General features: G+C 40.8%; 1 protein-coding gene across 2 annotated transcripts in view; it reads left to right on the top strand.

Moving 5' to 3' along the window:
• GOLIM4 (golgi integral membrane protein 4) overlaps positions 1 to 20,169 on the top strand; it is a 57,763-nt gene that overhangs the window by 11,438 nt on the left and 26,156 nt on the right. For both annotated transcript variants that reach the window (XM_019503251.1, XM_019503250.1), the window contains exons 2-4: positions 17,200 to 17,274; positions 18,463 to 18,512; positions 19,360 to 19,413. In XM_019503251.1, coding sequence (XP_019358796.1) covers positions 17,200 to 17,274; positions 18,463 to 18,512; positions 19,360 to 19,413 — 179 coding nt within the window. The remainder of the gene's footprint in view (positions 1 to 17,199; positions 17,275 to 18,462; positions 18,513 to 19,359; positions 19,414 to 20,169) is intronic.

Here is a 20,169-nt window from a genome sequence, read left to right as displayed (position 1 = left end):
TGAGCCACTGCAGGCACCTCCTGCATTTCCAGAATCAAAAGTGAACATTTATTCACTTGTAAATTGGTTCAATCTACTCAGGTTAGCCTAGGATATTCAGGCTTTTTGAATATCTGCACTTAGCATAACTAAAATCTTTAGGACAGTGATGTTCCAAATGCATTGTCTCATTTGTCTGGCTGGCTTCCCTGGCCAGACGTGGTATTTGGGCAGGATACACAGTGCTTGTCCTTGGCTGGAGGTTGGGAATCAACATGAACAATATCTCCACCCTTGTATTATAAGTTAAGTACATATTGTAGCATCTGTTACTCAGCAGTGGATACAGTCCCTGGAATTTAGGAACAGGGTATATTTTGTGGTGTTTGCTTGTAAAATGGGAATATTGCATGGAAAATGTAATTAAATCTGTTCTGTTAAAATTAAGGTGCCAAGTTAATATTTCTTGGTAATCATAGCAGCTAAATTCAGTCATACAATAGCCATGTGTATATACTACTTCTAACTAAGGATGGATATCCTGTGTGTAGCATTTGTGACTTTTAGAAGCAAGATAAGCCAAAATCCTGGTCCCACTGAAGTATAAGACAAATCTCGATAGAATTAAACCTCTGGGCTTAAACCTGTTGCGTTCTAAAGAGTGATGCTCAAGAAAAAGGATGGAAACCTTTGGTTCTTGATCTTGCTGTACTACTTTTAAGTGCAGCGTTGGAGCTCACTAAGTTCCTCGGAGCATAACAGTTTGAGGAAGTGGTCTAACAGTTTTGCATGGCAATAACTGTAGCTTTTTAAAATTTTTTCTATTATCATGATGTTTGAGTTTGGAAAGATTTAAAAAAAAAAGCCCCACATGCAAATTCCTGCTTACTCTTGTAGTCTTTTATTAAAAACAATTATCATAACTTTTAAGCAGAATTGGGCCGATGGTATGTAATTTTCATACATCAGTCTTTTGTGTATGAGTGGGGTCTGAATTTGTTAGAATGTCCTTATGGGGTGAATGAGTATGGGAGGAAGTTCGGGAAATAGTTTCTTGTTTCTTATAACTGATAATCGGGGAACCTGGTTTTTTCAGATAAAAAAGTAACCCAAAATCCACAGACACAGACATGTATGTGTGGATTTTGAGTTACTTTTTTTAACTCTTAAAATTGGGGATTTTTTTTTTTAATCGGCGAAAACCAGGATCCCTGCTGATAGTGCTGTATGACTAGACTTGGGGGCTGGCTCTGTTTTGAGAACCACTGGACTAGATACATGTTAGACTCAAGGTATCCCTCAGAAAATGCCAGCTTTAGGTTTTATTTTTTGATTACAGTAAAATAATTGAGCAGTTTTTCTATTGCAAAGAACTCAGAAAGATCCTACCAGGGTAGATTGTTTCTAAAACACTATGGATTCCTATTTGAAATCCCTTTGAATCGTGCTTACCATACCTAATAGTGCAACATTGTGTGGCACCTCAAGCACCCTTATAAAGATCTCAAGGCACCCTAGGGTGCTCTGTCACCCTAGCTGAGAATCAGTGATCTAGTCAGTCCTTACAAATAGTCACCTTATTTAAAATAGCAATTTTGGGGTGGTGTAGGGAACGTGAATGTGCAGTTTTAGAAGCGGTTGCACTTCGGTTACCCAAGAAAACCCTGTTGTGTCACACTCTCTGACCAGTGTTTGAGGTGACTTTTATTACTGCCTACTCCTGCCCTCTCCCACTTACTTGCACAAGACCAGACCAGACCAGACCAGAGATCTGTGTGGCTCTAACTCAGCCATTCAGAAGAGACTCGGGAAAGAAATCATTCTTGCACACAATATGAACGTGCTACACGCTGCAGATATTCTCTTGATCCAAGGTTGGCAAGAGGATGTAAAGAAAAGAAAACGAACCAAGCTGTCAAGCATCCAAGTCACTTTTAAGAAGAATTTAAGAAACGCCCAGGCAGCCTCCCACCACAAAAATATCATAAATATGCTTTTTAACATTTATAAACACCTAATTGGTAAAGCATTTTAAACACACTCGTGAAAGTAAAAGGAAAGTTGTTACAAACCAGGGACTCTGGAATTGCAAAATAGGAGCTGTTCTGACCTGCTGCGGACATCAGCATTTCACACCCCTGCCTGGGCGATGGTGTAAACAGCAGGGGTTTAGAATAAACAGATTCCAAGAAAAAGCACCTTTTGTCCTTCAAAATCTGTGTTTTGCCTTTTGGTGTTTCCTTATTATGAAAGGGAGCAAGACCTTTGAAACGTTACTTTCAATCAAATACATTAAAAGCATTTATATTACGCTACACATATAAACAAAGCTGCCATAGTTAGCTTTGTTTGTAATGCAAAGAACCCTCAAGAAGGGCAGGGTGTGATCTCACCGTTGAAGGACTGTAGTGGTGGTAACAGCAGCAGCAACCACTTTAGGGAATGGGTGTGGGAGGGCATACCCCTCTTCCTGGACGGCCTTTGCGTGATGAGTGGTCCCAGAAGTAGAACCAGCCTCGGCGAATTCGCCCGTAACGGAAGAGGAGCCAAAACAGACGAGGTTAGAAGCTGGTGCACTGAGGCTCTCCTAAGCCGGTTGTGAGTGCCACTTCTGCCCTGCGAGGAAGAACAGCTCTCCGTTCATTGCATCCCAGGAGTAATGACTGGGACTGCTGCATTTTTCTACTCTGACAGACTTCTGGCTTCAGTGATACTTCTGTGGCACCAGGTTTGAAATCCTGGTTACCAGTCCCTACAGTTATTTGCAGGGGTTACTTGAAAGCAGTGCAAGGTGCTTCTCCTTCCCCCAAAATACAGGATTCCTTGGCCTGTATGTAAACTGTAACCGACTTAAAATACCAGCCACGTTTGCTGTGAACGATCTGTGGCACCGTGCTGTGTAACCCGTTCTTGAAATGATTCAGTTGGGTGCAAAAGCCATTTCTCAATATTTACAAATCGAACAACCAGCAGCTTGCCCCAGCTGCCTGTGACTGTTATGTTGTAACTTTTGTATTTCATCAGTGAAGCGATTGCTTAAATGTGTCTAGAGTTACAAATTTAGAAAAGAAATAAAGCAAAAAACCTGAAAGTATAAAATGGTCTGTGCACTGGGTTGAATAGATAGGGAAATGTCCTTCCAGCCAGATACAGGAATGGTTTCCCTGTGTTGCTGCTCTACAGTGTTTCCTTTGTCTTGGTTCTCCAGCTTCCTGAGTAGAGGCTTGTGCTCATAGCCAGACCAAGGAATCTGTCCCTGATGTAACACTGTGCAGTTGACAGTCTGTGGTATCTATATGCTTGCAGCCATGAAATGCTGTGCCAGCATTCCCGCGTTGGCAGTGCCAGGATAGTAGTTCTTGGCATCTTGCTGGGTCTTATTTCCAGGGTATGTTCTGTCCATTCTAGAGAGGCGATTAACCTCGACTTTGAATATTTCCCTGGAACCAGTGAGGGTGCTTATGTCAGCTACAGTAAAGCATCAGATGTTTTTCCCTTTTTTTCATAGGAGACCTGCAGAATCTGTAGCTAGGATTTTCAAAAGTGGTCAGTAGTCTTTTAGTACAAAAATTGGGATACTTCCCAATTTCCTAATTTTCAGATGCACTGAGCACCTGCCTTCCAACAGGCAGAGTCAGCTGAAGCATGTTGTGTTATTTATTAAAAAACAGAGGCAACCACAATTTAATTTCTTTTGAAAATCTTGGACCCAGTATGTTTGGTGTCCAGAAAAAGAAATTGTACAAGAAAGAGTTACTGGGAAAGCTTGTCTTCCTGAACAAATGCACTTGATTTTTATTTTTTTTTTTGTACTTATGATAGTATACACAACTTATTAGTGCTATTTTGAGCAAATGGATTTATCTACAGTCAAAACTGCTGAGGAAAGAGGAGAACTGGATTTTTTTGAGGAAGCATTTATGCAGTGAACAAAGGTCAAGTATGCATTTATTTATATTTAAATAATATAAAGACCAAGGGAGGAGATGCATCTCTGGAGGAAGACAACTGTGGATTGTAACCAGTATTTTCCTTTAATAAATTTCTAAAGAGCCTGATGTGAATTCATGTTCTGTTGTTGCAAGTCTTAGCCGGCTCTCCTCACCCCAGGGAGATGCTGCCGTGTCCTGTTAAGGCAAAGGAAGTTATTAAATAGTCACTGCTTTTGTAGAACAATAATTCCTGGTTCTTAAAATAAGCACCTAGTTACCAGCTGTCCTACTTTTCAAAGAATATGGCTGTTGTACCTTGAGTATTAGATATTAGTCATATTACTCTGTATAAAAGTGTTTTGAAACTTCCAAGTAAAAGGCCAAATTCTCTCACTTAGAGAGAGCATTTTTTATACCATATAAAAATATGTCCTTAGTCTCAAAATCTTCTGCCTCCCACCATGAAGTAGATCCCTCCTTACTTCTTACACAGCAGGGATATCTACTTGCAGCTATTTCTGCTTTTATGGCAGTGGGGTTCTTGACAAAATATTTTTATGTAGTTTCTCTTCCTTAGAAAAACATTTTTTTAGACTGTTTTGGGTGTTGAAGAATAAAAGTTATGCAGCTACCTTCACAATACACTCCAGGATAATTTGGATGGTGATCCAGTAGTCCAGATGCAGGATGACATTCCTGATGCTGCGTATGAATACAGCTTCAGAACCCCAAAGTTATATCCATTACCCAATATGGAAGGGGTGATGGGATCAGTAGAGCAGCGTACCTGGTACCACAGTTATGGTATTAAGCAAGGGTGAAAGTAAGGACTAGGGCTGGCTGACTATCCTAGTTGAAATTGGGAAAGAGTTTTTGGCTGAACTGAATTTTTTAAATTTTCTTTGGAATCTTCTGGCTTCGACAACTTCCCTCACTGTGGTATGACAGAAGAGTGCTTTGTTTGCAGTGGTAGCATGTTTTATATGTATTTGGTGTCTTCGGCTTCTGTGAAGCTATGAAGTTCTTTTATATTTTTAATTGATAGTTTTATTTATATTTAAAAAAAATAGTTTTTTATTTATCTTATTTAAGAAAAGCTGTTTGCTTTATCTAGGCAACCAAATGACATAACTGTATACATAGCATGTACAAATATTCACGGGGTAAAGCACAGCACTGCAAAATCTAGTCTGCAGTAAGTGATGCTTCCTCTCTGCACTGGTTCAAAATGCTTATATACCTTATCCCACTTCACAGGTGCGTGATGTGCAATATGGTGAAAATATGATATCAAAGATTAGAATTTTACAGCACAAAGCCATGTGTGGGGGTTTTTTTTATATAACCCTCCCAAGTAATCCTTTAAATAATGCCGGTGTCCTAGCTCACTTACATCTGTCATAAAGGCATATCCTACCTCATTTACATGAATCATTGCAATATTTGCCTGTTAAAATATCAGATATATATTGCAAACAAACTGATCATGGCATTTATGAGTTTCATGAGGTTCAATAAAGAGAAACACAAAGTTCTGCACTCAGTTCAGAACAATCCCATGCACCAGTACTGGGGATCAACTGGCTGGGCAGCAGCTCTGCACAAAAGGGGTTACAGTGGATAATAAGCTGAATATGAGCCAACTGTGTGCCCTTGTTGCAAAGAAGGAGCATTATCAGCAGATCAAGTGAAGTGATTATTCCCCTCTCTTTGGCACTAGTGAGGCCACATCTGGAACACGGTGTCGAGTTTTGCTGCCCCCATCCCCGGGACGCACACACAGATGAGATGTGGACAAATTGGCTGGAGTCCAGTAGAGGACAGCAAAAATGGTTTTGGGACTGGGGGACATGACTCATGAGGAGAGGCTGAGGGGACCGGGCTTATTTAGTCTGGAGAAGAGAAAACCGAGAGGGGATTTACAAGCAACCTTCAAGTACCTGAAGGCTGGTTGCAAAGAGGATGGAGCTGGGCTGTTCTCAGTGGTGGCAGATGCCAGAACAAGGAGCAATGGTCTCAAGCTGCAGCAAGGAAAGTTTAGGTTAGGTCAGGGGCGGGCAGAGGGCCGCTTATCCAGTTTTGGCAAGCTGTCGAGGGCCGCGTGGGTAGCCCTGCACCTTTGACAGGTGCCCCGCCCCCTAGTCACCGTGTTGGGACTGATGTCCCAATGTCAGGGACCAGTGTCTCAAGGCCAGCACTGATGGGGTGCAGGCTGACTGGGGTCTGTGGAGCTGGGCTGGGCTGCATCAGCAGGGAGAGGGGGGAGCTGGCCTGGTTCCGTAGAGCCCCTACAGCTGGGACCACTGTATTCCTGCCACCCTGCTCTGGGCCCTGCTGGTGCTGGTCCCAGGACACTGGTGTGGGCCCCGTGTACCCGCTCACTACCAGTGCCCCCCAGCCCTGCGGTACAGGTTGGGGGCAGTGTGCAGCCCTGAACCCCTGCTCCCTGGCAGGGAAGGAGCTGGTGCTTAGCCCAGGGAAAAGGAGTCCTTCCCTGCCCCATGGCTGGTGCTCCCTGCTGCAGCCACGCACAGCCTGCACGGAGCTGTCCTGAGCAGGCACAGGCAGCCCCATTCAGGCTGCAAGTGGCTGCTGCGCGGGGCGGTAGTCACGGGCTGGGGGAGGGCCACTTTTCCCATGCTCAGCACCAGCTTGTAACCTGCTCCTACTGCCAGCTTGGGCCCCACACCGGCTCCGGGCTCACCCATCAGGGTTGCACACAGTGGCAGCAGCTGCGGTCCCCCCGCTTGCCGTGCCGGGCAGTGTTTGCCATCGCTGCCTCTGGGCTGCCCAGTGCATGAGCTCTGGGTGGGCAGCAGCAGCAAACACTGCCCAGCGCAGCAAGTTGGGGGGGCCGCAGCTGCTGGCACCATGGCACAGCCCGGACGGGTGAGCCAGAAGCTGGTACAGGGCCCAGGCTGGCAGCGGGGGCGGGTTACAAGCTGGTGCTGAGCATTAAAGAAGCAACCTGTTCCCCGCTCCGTGGCTGGTGCCCCATGCTGCAGCCGCTTGCAGCATGCGTGGGGCTGCCTGTACCTGCTCAGGACAGCCCCGAGCGGGCTGTGAGCGGCTGCAGCAAGGAGCGCCGGCCACGGGGTGAGGGAGGGGTCACTTTTCCTCGGACTCCTTCCCTGCCCCCTCCCCACCTGAGGTTCACGGGGCAGCCTTATGGTCCCAGGCCAGAACTGGACGGGTCCTGCTGTTGCGGGAGCCCACTGGGCTTCCTCTGGGTCCTACTGCTTATGGTTCCTGGCATTTTTGACAGGAACCAAAGGCAGATAAATATTAATTTTTCTAAATTTTTTAGGGGCCCCATGGCCCGGATAGAATGGCTTTGCAGGCCGTATTTTGCCCACTCCTGGGTTAGATATTGGGAAGAACTCTCTCACTAGGAGGGTAGTGAAGCACTGGAACAGGTCACCCAGAGATGTGGAATCTCCATCCTTGGAGGTTTTTAAGACCTGGGCAGACAAAACCTTGGCTGGAATGGTCTAGCTGGGGATGGTCCTGCTCTGAGCAGGGGCTTAGACTAGATGACCTCCTAAGGTGCCTTCCAACCCTAATTTTCTATGATTTTATGATTTAGTAAGTTTAGTTGTGCCATGCTATAAGCACTGAGTAGTGGATACTCATCTCCTTGGTTCTATGAACAAGTACATGTTAACAGAAGGATATTGTTGGTGCAGGATTTTTCTGGCATAAAAGGTGGTCATACATGCATATTTTTTGTTTTTTGCAACTGTAGTCAACAACCCAATACAATAGACTGCAAAAAACCTGAACTTAAAGCTTGTGATGTGAAATGTTGATGCACCTTTTTTCAAACATTAAAACCATGCACCACGTTGGTACCAGAAACCCTTTAATTTATAGGGAATTAAAAGTCGGAGCGAATTTTACTATTTGGAAAGCACTGCTGCCAATATATGCCACTTTGCTTGTCTTGAAAACCCTTTGTGCTTTTCCTTTGTGCTATTTGGTAATTTATTTGACAGAAAAGCTCTTACTTGAATTATATGCGTGTGTCAACACAAACCTTTTATTAAATATTAATGTGCTAGAGAATGCGGGAGTTTAATTTTTTTTTAGAAAATATAATTGGATCACACCATGCCATCCTCCTCTGAACCAAATTGTTCCACATGTAAGAAGGAAAAAAATCTCACATTTCACATGTCTTTAACAATTTATTTTTCTTTATAAAGGCTATAAACAGAAGCAAAGAAAAATAAAGTCAAATCTGTAAAGTATGATCTAACTTCAGTATTCCCTTCTGCATTGTACTGCCTCTGTAATTTGTCAGTTTGTGCAAGAGATGTAACAAAATATAATCTTCCACGTTTTAGTGCTACGAATACTGCTCTGTTTGATTTTTGTTGCTTTCCAAAATCTGTTTTTTCACATGACTTGCAGATTTGATTGTATCTTTGTAATATACAACTATAGCTTACACTTTGACCACATAAAGTTGGATTGTGATGGAAAGCAATGAGATTCTTCTCTAAATCCAACCACAGTCCCTGAGTAATTGGGTGTTTCTGCTAGGTGACCACCAGTAAGAGACTGGAATCTACCATTTGAGGCCAAGAGCTGAAAAGGTTTATGTATGTGAAGAATTTTACACATGGGAAATAGTCCTATTGAATTGATAATGATTCCTCCCGCGACATAACAACATTATGCAAATCCATAACTCTTTGTAGTGGGAGTCTAAATTACTATCATTGGATTTAAGAGTTGATCCCACATTAATATAAAAGGATTGTGCTCCCTAGGAAAGTTTGCTTCACGGTCAAACTGCCAAAAACAGCTTCGTTGTTGTTGTGTTGTGTCGGGTATTTTTTTTTTTTTAACATAAAAACATATTTTACAGAAACTCTTAGGATACCAGTGTGCTTGTGTGTTTCAGACCTCCTATCCTTCAGCTCCTGCTTCTGAAAAACCAAGATAGTGGACTATTTTATATTTGCAAAATAGCTGAAAACCTGATACCGAAAACATTGGCCTTTTTAAACTTCATAAGTTTTTTCTTTTAAATGATAGTTAAATTCTTAGCAATGCAACGATAAGTGAACTAGTCCAGTAGCAAGCTTTCTTTCATCAGATCATGCGTCCTGTAATTTAATATTTAGCTGTGCTTGTAGCAGAATAATCTTTTGAGAACTTACTTGGGACCTTAGCCCTCTATAACAGTTGTCTATGAATTTATGTAGCACCTCTTTTGTCCAAGCAAGTGTGTGATTTATAGAATTAATAACTATGCATAAGTGCCCATTTGTGTGTAATTTCTACAGATCAGGTATGCCTACAGATCAGGTATGCAGCAGCCACTGGAGTGACAGCAGCAAAGATGGAAAAGGAGAAAAACACCATAGCCAACTTAAATAACAAGTAGGCAGGATGTATCAATTGCAGCTAAATTGGACCAACACTCTAGGGTTAGTTTCCTTCTTTGCCTTTCAAGAGGCTGTAACTTCTCTTAGTTAAGGAGAAGTGGGCAGCTGCAGCACTTCAGAAGTAAAGCAGGTCAGGAATTTTTTCACTTTCTGCTGGAAAATGCAGAAAAGCAGAATACAAGAGACTTATCAACCTTGTGCAGCATCTTTTGACAGACTGCAAAGTGCATGTAACTTGTAGATCAGAACCCAAATAGCTTTTCTAGTACATGGGTAAATAACTACAGCAGTGGCCACCAGTAAGCACAGCTCAAACATAGTGGGGTCAGGTCACAGTCAGGGCATGCTTTGTAGTGGTGATCTCAGCATGGCACAGAGATGTTGTAATTCATAATGGTCGGAATGGATGCAGCTGGGACAGGTTTTCACTTGGGTACAAGTCAGGAGGTGGCATCGGGTAACCAACCTTTTAAATATTCAGACCACGTTTGGTTATGTTAAGTTTACATAATCAAGGAGGGGGATGGACATGACATGCAATAAATTTATACAGAAACCATCTTTGGAACTTGACTAAAGTAATAATGAGAGAGTTTGCTTAAAATTCTGCCCTTTTGGCTACCATATCCAGTTTATGCAGATACAAAAGAAAACACGTGCTTTGATTTCTATGCAAAGACCTTGAGAATTCAGGTCCGTCTTTAGCTTGAGTTCCTCATGCCAGGGACTGCAAAGAAATCACCTTTTCCAAGTCCCATTTCACTTTTAAGTTAAAGGCCTAGTAGATAATGGAAATATATCAATAATATTAATGGGCCATTCAGTAAATATGTTGAATTGAATCTTGTGTGCTAATTTTAGCATGTGGCCCTTAACCATGCAAGTCAGTGAAGGTCCACTGAAGCTGCCCTAATAACAGCTGCTAAGGATTTGGCTCTAATGTTCAGTATATTACCTAATCAGTTCAAAACTGAATATTTAGCTTGGTTAAGAATTGAAGTACATTTATTTTTGCATGAATATTTTATTTCTCAAATATATATTTTCAAAAGAGTAAAGACAATGTAAAATACTGAATTCTTTCTGCCCTTTCTTCCTGCTCACCTAATTGCTTTTGACTTTTTAAACCATACTTTGCTGGGAAAGATGCAACAGCAGGTGGAGTAGAAGTGAAGTGAAAAAAATATGACTGCAAAATCCTGGGGTGGTTTAGCCTCTGCCTGCCAAAAGCTTATTTCCAATCCTGATTGCAGGGGAGGAGAAGCACATTATGGATTTTCATGCTACAAGCACTGTTTCTTTTGCAAAGCAATTCTGTATTCAAAATCTATAGTGCCAAGATGACACCATTATTGCAGTGCTTCCAGTTTTTTTTCTTCTATTTAAACTTATTTGGTGGTAACTTTGTGAATATTCATCATATGCTTGTTTTGTTGCAATGGCTCTTGATACATCAGTTCATCTTGACTGATGCCCTTGACTTTAGAGAATAAATGGCAAAGTAGATATAGGTGACAAGGATTAATTAGCAATCCTGCTTCTAAGCAAAAATGTAAACACTTTTAGATAAATTGCTAGCTAAAGACTTTGCAGAAGACATGATAGAAGAATTTAAGATTTTTAAAGGGTTTAAAGCAGTTATATAAAATTGCCAAGATGCAAATCTTTTCTTGATATTTCCTGCTTATAGTTTCCTATGCTTCTCAGTACCTACTTAACTTCTTGTAAAAATGTTTTCCATCTGTTTAAAGGAAATATGACACTTTTCAGTGATTTGGATGATGGCTTCAAAGAGAGCTTGAAAATTGCTGTTTGGATAGGGAAAATGAATGTCTTTAACGTAGCATGCTTAGTTGTTTTAAACAACTCTGTACAAACCTTTGTATTTGTTTTTCACAGGGATTTAGGTAAAGACTTTCCTTTCTCTTTTTAACTTAGCAAAAAACATTTTCTCGCATGTGGGTTTGAGCTTCAGTTTTGTTCAAAACCTGAAATTTAAGTGCGTCCCTCAGAACTGCTATGTTTTTTCCGTTGGCTTTAAATATGGAGTCAAGAGTTCGGCTAGTTTTGAGCAGTGTTGGGTCCTGCTTCGCAAACTGTCTAGACTCTTCTTGGGTTCAGCTTCAAATGCTATTTAATTTATATGAAAACCCGTTGGGTGCTGATAGACATTGGGGGTGGGAGGCGACCAGGAATCATGTCAGTTTGACTCAGCATCTCGGTCGGTATCCGTATAGCTCACATGCTTTAACAGGGTTTTTTGGTGTTTTCATCTAATCATCGATTGAATTGTTGATCAGATAAAAGTGCTATTTCTCCCCCCACAAAGTGTGTGAGCTATCCAGAAGCTGGGTGAGCCGGGTCAGACTGATGCAGCTCCTCTTCTGGGCATCTGCTGTGGTAGGTGTTGGGGTGCAACAAGCTAAAAGTAAAGCACACTTTGGTTTCATTTGTTCTCCACATCTGCAAGCACCCATTGTGGCTAAAACTTTTTTTAGTTTTCAGCGTAGAAGGTTTAATTTTGATGGGAGATGTTTTTGTTACCAAGTGTGGTATTTATACCCAAGACATAGATCATATAATTATGTTGTATCGGTATAAGAGGTATCATTACATAAGTGTGTGGATGCAACTGTAAATAGATTGGTATACAAAGCTTCTTTGAGTGTAGTCTACCTGGCACTTGTAAGATTATCTGATCTTACAGTATTGATTCCTCTTCTTGATTCAAGACATCAAAATACAAATTAACAATACATCCTTTGTCTTATATTTTCATTTGAAGTGGGTTGCCATGCCAATAAAGGAGAAGTTGATCTGCATGATCAACTTGGTAAAGTTCGTTTTGTTTTGTTTTGTTTTGTTTTTTCTTTTCTTTCATAGTGGGAAACAGAACTTTAATCTTTCCTGTGAGAACTTTCCATAATAGCAAAAAAGATTGCTTTGCTTTCCTGGACTTTCCCAGGATGCTAAGAAGGATCTTACTGGTTGTCAAGCAAGGCATGTAGTTTTGCTAGATGGTCAAATAACCATATAACACATGAGAAATGTTTTTTTCTTTCACTACTTCTAGAACATATCCTGTGGGTACAAGATAATTGTTTACTATAATGTGTAAAGGTAGTGACATCGTGAAGCTTACTTTAAGCTGCTTGCTAGGTAGGCTTTTGGCTGAATTACAAGATCAAAAGACATAGTGAATATGAAACTCTTTAGTTAAGAGAGGGTGATGTGATGGTAAAAACATCACAGTGACTGGACTTTGGTCAGATTCAGACTGGTCACTGAGATGCCTGCACTTGGATCAGGGCTGGGCAATTATTTCAGGCGGAGGGCCACTTACTGAGTTTTGCAAGCCATTGAGGGCTGCATGACAGGCAGCCAGGGGCAGATAAATATTAACTTTCTAAATTTTTTAGGGGCCCCACAGGCCAGATAGAATGGCCTAGCAGGCCACATCTGGCCTGTCAGCAGAATTTTGCCCACCCCTGACTTAGATACTGAAACATCGCTGGCCCCAGGAGAGTAATCCAAACTGAGAAGATCAGGCCTCTAAGATGCCTATGAGGAGACTTGAGTACTTCCAAAGAGTGATTGAGGGGTAGGCACCATGGCTATCTATGTGGAGAAAAGGGAAAGTTGGGCATCGCCAAATGCATCTTACATTAGACAGGCAATAACCCTAAGAGCAGGGCTGGCAACTCGGGTGTCATCCCAGAAGAGAATCCTTATCACCACATTGCAGGGTCAGGGCCCCCTTGTTTATTGTTTCTCCTTTTGTCCCCATGGCTCCTGCCCTCTCGACTCCCCAGTGTCCCAGCTTCTTCAACTGGAGAGGTGCTGGAGGAACGTTTGTCATCCAAAGCAGAAGCACTGCTAGAATTTGGGCACCTGCACAGTTTTGCGGCTACTGGTGCAGCTCTCTTTAGAGCTCGGGTTCCTCAGCACTGCCTAATTCCTGTTGCCAGTCTGGATCAGCTGTAAACCTCTTTTCTGGAAAGGCTAGCTACCACTAAAGAGAAGTGACATGGCACATACTTTTGCTGCTCAGTCCTGAGGCCCTTGTGAGATGTCCTGCATACTTTGCCTCAAAACATAATTAGCTTCCCATTTGTTTCAAAGGGCTTTTCAGAAAAAAAATACCATTATGCCCTAAATGAGTTGCTTATTACATGGTATCAAACTCTCTACAAGGGTCGGTAAACCTTTTACGGCTGCAGGCCAGAATGATCCTCTCTGGGTCAGAGGCAGGCTGATAAACCCAGCCACAGCCACCACTTCTCCCTGTGGCATCACGAGGAGAGCGCCCACAGCTGAAGCTGCCCCAACCACTGAACACCATTGAAGCCCCATGCCTGTGGGCTGGATCCATTGGTTCCATGGGAAATAGGGTTCCACTAGACCAGGGGCCAGCAACCTGTCTAGCCAGACTCTTAGGCTAAGTACAGGCATTGATTCAATTTTTACAGGTCAGTTTAAACTTCATAGATTGAACCGATAAGCAAATGAACAGACATTCACTTTTGATTCCAGAATTGCAACCACTTGTCTGCAGTGGCCCAGGCCAGAAGCTGGGGGACAATAGAGAGCAGACGGCTTGGGCCTAGGCCAGCCTGCCCACCCTGCAAGGGGGTTGTGGGGGAGGTGCAAACCATCCTGGGATGCTGGCAGACTGAGTTAACTTGAATCTGGAGGGGATCTGAGACAGAGAAGTTCAATAAGATGATTTAACCTAAATCAGTTAAGTCTGATATTACCTCCATCCAGGTTTATCTTAAAATAGTTTCGGCCAGTTTGAAAGCAGTTTATGTGCACCAAGCTTCTGTTGTGTTACAGATCTGAACTGGTTTCCGATCACTTATACCAGTTTATGTGTAATTTCTGTCCCTTGCCCTAAAAGCAAAATGGAGGAGGAGGAAAGAAGCTTATCAGATAAATGAACACTGTCCACCACCATACAGTAAACCCTAGCAGAGTTCTTTCTTAAGAATAGATTCTAGTTCTTACCTGATAATTACCACGTAGATTTAGCCAAAGAACTAAATGATATAGCAGAGAGTAAAAAATCTACAACATAAACATCCCGTGTTTTTATGCCTAGCCCAAACTGTGGTGTTTGAAATTATAGGGTCAAAAGAGTCTTGTAAATATATTTAGGCATGTCAGGTCCAGGTGAATAGAGAAGGTAAGCAAAGAAATAAACTCTTAGCTAAGAAGAAAGTAAAAAGACATGTTCTTCAGAGAATAAAAAAAATTGAAACCAACATTGATCAAGTTATTTCTAAGGAAGGATATTATCCTTTTTACTGGTCAGATAGTGTTATTGCAGGATTTTTCCTAGCTTTTTTTCTTCAGTGTTTGTATAAGGGTATACAGAAAGCATTTTACTGGTCAGCTTGATATTAAGTGATAAATAATCTAGCACACACGACTGCATTTCACAAGGAAATGGAGCCTAACCATGACAGTGCTACTGTAGATAACTAATCAAAGCATACAGATTAGGAATAACATTTTCATAGTTTGCTGACACATTATCGTCATCCTGATTCTAGTGTTGAGGTCACTGGAGTTAGTAAGGGCCTTGTTATACCTTACATTGTGAGCTGCACAACTGTTGATTGGTGCTAGTGCTAGCTTGATTTTGGAGCAGTCAGACTTCAGGCCAGCAGGGGTCTGGAGGATGGAAAAGAAGGAATCCAACCTGGGGTTTCCCCCTGCCTCCCCATACCCCCTGGGGCATCGCTTGTGGCTACCTGCACTTTCTGCAGGCAGGGAGGGTTAACTTGCCCATTGCTGCTCTTCAGGTCCAGAGCACAGCAGCAGCATTGGCAGCAGGGCAAGCAGTTTCACCCTTCCCCGCCTATTTCTGCAGGACAGACAGTGCAGTGGATGTTTTACAGTAAGGTGTAGCCTAGAGTGGCTACACCTTAGTGTATCATGAGTTGGGTAGCAGAGATCAGAAATAATCAAGCCCTGGAGTGGCATAACTTTTTAAGCCGCCTAACAAGTGCTTCAAGCTGGTTTTGGATATTAATGTTCAAACAATCCAGGGTTAAGAGCCCTGGGAGCTGCCCAAAATTACCATGTAACAAGACCCTAATAGCATTGCCAACCTGTCCTATACCTATCAAATCATATTTACAAATGGCTAGTTTGAAATGAGCTCAGACAAAACCCTGAAGGAAGAAAACATTTATTTCTCTGGGTCTTCATTCCTTTTTTAATAAAAGCTATTTAAAGGATAGAAGAAATCTTCATACATTTCCATCTACTTGGATACAGTTCCAGCTGGGTTTCTTGAATGATTGCAACAGTGATCTTAACAATATATATATTGATTTGTTTTGATGACTGTCAAGGTTTGTTGTTTCCCTGAGGTCAACTAACTTATTGCATCAATAAGTTTTGCTATCATATCCACAAAAATCAAGACTTCTTTATATGTTTTGCTTTACATTACCTACTTATACAGACAAATATTTATTGCATGCATCTTCTGTCTATTTAAATAACAAATGTAGGTTACATCAATTTACAGCCTGGACTATTTAAAAAGTTTTATGGGCAGCCAGCATGCATCTGAAATGGCACGACAGCTTGGTGATGCGTGTTGCTGGCTTTTTGTTTTTTAGGTGGGGGGGGGAGGGGGGGGGTTTCTTTTGTTTTGTTTTTTTACGTCCTATTTTTAAAAATGTTTCTCTTCTTAGTGGCTGCCTGAAAAACTTCTCTCAATACCTGGGAGAATTGATTGACTGTACAGGAAAAACAGCAAACTAACTAGAAAGACGATACTATTACATATACAAAGCGGAAAAACAAAATTCGTTTCTCAATTTAAATATAAAAATGTGTAGTATTGTATATAACAGTACTAGCTAAAAAAGTCAAAAGAATTGGCTTGCCAGAGTTCTTTTAATGAATATAACCTGTGAAAGAGAGCCTGGGAATTATGACATCAGCATGTGCTTTAAAGCTAGTTGAAAGTTTAACTCTCATTTGAAATCTGTGGGGTTTGAGTTCCTTTCTAAAACAAACGTTTTCCTGAATGAGGACATTTGAAATGATGTAAAAAAAAGTTTTCTGAGTTCAAGAGTTACTGTAAGAATGATAAGCCCCATATTTTCTGCAGGTTAAAAGTACTTCACCAATACTATTCACTTAAATAGTATTTATTTAAATCTAGCATTTTACCAAGACTATTCATTTTCCTGTGTCAACCTGGAGCTCAAAAATAAGTGGTACATTCTAAAATCTCAGGTTTGCATTTGGGTGCTGCTAGCAGCAAAAGCTGCATTATGCATTTTGATGCTTAAGGTATTTGCTATGGAGTTGGGGTCATATATCTGAGCATCTGTTTTCAACATGTTGATCTTCACAATGTCATCACGAGATAGGGAGGTCCTGTTATCCCTGCCTTATAGATTGGGAACTGAGGTATACAGAAACTGTGAGCAAGTTGCCTTTGGCTACACACAGTCTGTGACAGAGGAGGAATTTGCATCAGGACAGGCTGGCATCTTAACTATCAAACCCATCCCTCCAATCTCATCTGTCCTACTACTATTGCCTGTGTACATTTGCACATGCACATCCAAGGAATAAAAATAAGCTGGTAGGTCTAATGTTAGGTTTACCAGCATCAACTGCCCCACTAAGTGAATTATGAGCATTTAACTCATTAGACTGGACTAACAGCACAAACAAAACGTTAGAGCAGTATTCTAGGATTAAACTTGAAGGACCAGATTCTTAACTGGTGTTAAGTTACAAGTCTCCATGCTTTACTGTGTTTGTAGCATTTGGGCACATTCTACTATTTATTATGCATTTATGTTTTTCCTTTAATTTATTTTGCATCTAATGTAACATTCAAAACTTTCTCTTTTCAGTTGTATATGAGCACAGATCAAGATTAGAGAAGTCTTTACAAAAGGAAAGGTTTGAGCATAAGAAAGCAAAAGAAGGTAAAACTTGTTTTTCATTTGATTTCTCAGTTAACTTGAATGCCTTGAATCTTGCAGGTTTCAGAGAGATTTAATTTAAATTGATATATCCCTTTAATATTTTTACATAATGCGTCTTTATAAATACTTGGCAGGCCTGTCTGTAAACATAAAGCCCCCATCTCCATACTGATGCCAAGAGGCTGTTAGACACTGCATAATGTGTGACCATTTCACGTGTTTACATGTGTAAATCCTCTGTCTAGTTACAAAACCTTGCCCAAGACAAATCTATAAGACCATGTGTATGTTCACATTAGATGCATACAATTAGGTTTTAAGTCAGAAACTAGCATGTATCCTTCAAGTTCAGCACCCTTCCTGAATAGTGATGATTCTGATCATCAAACTTGGATGTCCTTGAATGATGTAATACTGGGCATATATTGTGCTGGACTGTGATAAGTATATGCATGTGTCTACAATTGCCAGCTTGCCAAGCCATGCATGAGATGCAAAAACATTAATGAAGTGCAAAGCCTTGACTCAGAAGTTCTGATTTTTTAAATTTTTTTTTTATGGCTTTACATTTCTATCAAGAAACTTTAAGCTATGATATAATGAAAGTCCATCCTGAGCTCTTTCTAAAAATAGTTCCTGTAAATTAGGTGTTTTTTTGGTCCTTGGAACAAAAGGCATTAAAAGCTGCTTATGGTTTTCTTGCGCCATCTAGTGGACGATAGAGCTCCAGTTACTTAAATGGCAGCTTATTTTCATAAGAAAAAAAATATTTTCTGATTATGGACAAAGAGGATTTAAAATTAATTTGCTGTAATACAGAAGTTCTTCTTTCTTTGGGATTGATACAAGTGGCTCTTGACCTGGGGAGCTTACATACTAGGTTCTGTTTCCAGCTATAGTCCTGAGGTTGGCTTGCTATACTTTGTACTGCACAATAGAACAGGAAGTTCTGGTAGTATATGCAGGTATTTTGAGAAACTAAGGATTGGACTAAAATTTAGACTGTTTCCTATTTAGTTCCTCAGACAAGCTAAATGCAGCAGTCCCTTACTGCAGTTCCTGTGTGTGTGAGCACATGTGTATGTGCAAATTTTCCATATACGTGAAGAGAATTTGGAAAATGGGTAACTCTAATCCCTTTTTCTTAGTACAGTATTTCTCCAATACTGGTTGTCTTTTATTTTCTAGACTTCCTTGTTTATAAATTAGAGGCACAGGAAACACTAAATAAAGGAAGGGTAAGTAAAAGTATGTACATTTAAATATTATATGATACAGATGAAGTTGATACCAGAGAAGAATATTTGATACTACTCCACTTACAATGGGAAGGAAAGATTATGTAATAGCCATTCAAAAAGATAAGTCTTACAAAACCCTAATTGAAGCCTTCACTTCTTTCATTTCTGCTGTCTGTGTTAAATGGCCCTTGTTAGAAAGATCCTAATGATGTGAGCTATAACAAGAGGCTATAATTTCTTCCAAGGAAATTACTTTGGAGAAAAAAATCCTCTGGTTTTGCTATAACAGTTGAAGCTAATGATACCCTCCTTTTTATAATGGCTGTCTTCTGTCAGCCAATCTTGATTTGAAGAAAACTGAGTAGGACAAGAAATTGAGATAAGAAGGCATCATAAATCCTGTAGTTACCGTCCTGTATTTTTTTCTTCCTTTGGATTGAGCCAGAGCCTTGTAAGCAAGGTTGTTTGGACTGTAAAGTTAAAATTCTCAAGACAGCTAGGTTTGTGTAATATCTGCCAGGAAAAAAGCTATAACTGACAGTGGAAATATACTCCCTGTCTGTAAAGAATTCTTTTTAATGACAAAAAGTTAAAATACTCTGCGGTTTATCTTGAGTCTAGAGTGGGGGCAGTAGTACCATAAGTAAAAACCCACTGAGATTGCAGCCATTATAGAAGAGATGCATCTGGTACCTTTCAGAACCAAACCAAACCTTAACAGTCCCGAGGTGAATTGCAGTTGCTACTTTACAGTTTTCCAGTATGAATCTGTAGGGCCATGAAAGTGTATTAGGGTATGTGATTCTGTTCTCCCTAAATTAATACTAGTATTTTCATTTTACAGCAAGATTCAAATAGCAGGTACAGTGCATTGAATGTACAGCACCAAATGCTGAAGGTAAGTAATAAAAGATCTAGTGCAGGGGGGAGGGGAAGAGCCAAATATCCTGTAGTTTCAAGGATGTATTGAAACTGGTCTCACTCTTAGCCTTTCTCTAAGGGTCAGCATATTGTTTAGAAGAGATACTGTCCTTTCATGAGGAAGGATGAACTTAATTCCATTTAAGAGTTTTTAGATATTTTTCATCTTGGAATACTCCTTATACTCAGCAAAAAGATACTGAAAAGATAACTGAAAAGTGAGATCTAAAATAATTTTGAAAATCATAAAACTATATGACAGTTTCCGTCCTGTGGATGTGTTAGTAGGATAATACATTAAATATCTGCTTAACATTTTTAAAGCTTTTATTGGGAAAAAAGGAAAATGTAGGTTTTTGGTTTTTTTTTCATTTCTGCTTTATGGCTCACTATGTTTTAAAGTTTACTATAGCAAAAAGGTAGACTCTGTGCCATAGGTTCCTATGGCTTTAGGGTAAGGTTTTTCAGAAGGGGTTCAATGTTGGCCCAGCTCTGCTTCCGCTATTATAGTTTCCCTGGATGAATAGTCACTTCCATCCCAACTCCCTTTCCCACCCTTCCAGCTCACCACCATGAAGCAGGCCATGTTTGCTCCGGATTCAGCTTCAGCCCAATTCGGGGGACAGTGATTCAGTTAATTGATTTGGATCACTCTTTGATTCAGCCGAATCTGAATCTGAAGATTCAATTCTGATTTGGAGAATCAGTGATTCAGCCATAGGCACAGCTTTAT

The sequence above is a fragment of the Gavialis gangeticus genome, unplaced genomic scaffold, assembly GCF_001723915.1.
Source record: "Gavialis gangeticus isolate Ggan-Ray unplaced genomic scaffold, GavGan_comp1, whole genome shotgun sequence".
In the NCBI taxonomy this organism is placed as follows: Eukaryota; Metazoa; Chordata; order Crocodylia; family Gavialidae; genus Gavialis; species Gavialis gangeticus.
Note: the sequence above shows the minus strand (reverse complement) of the source record. Positions and strands in the feature narration are given on the sequence as shown.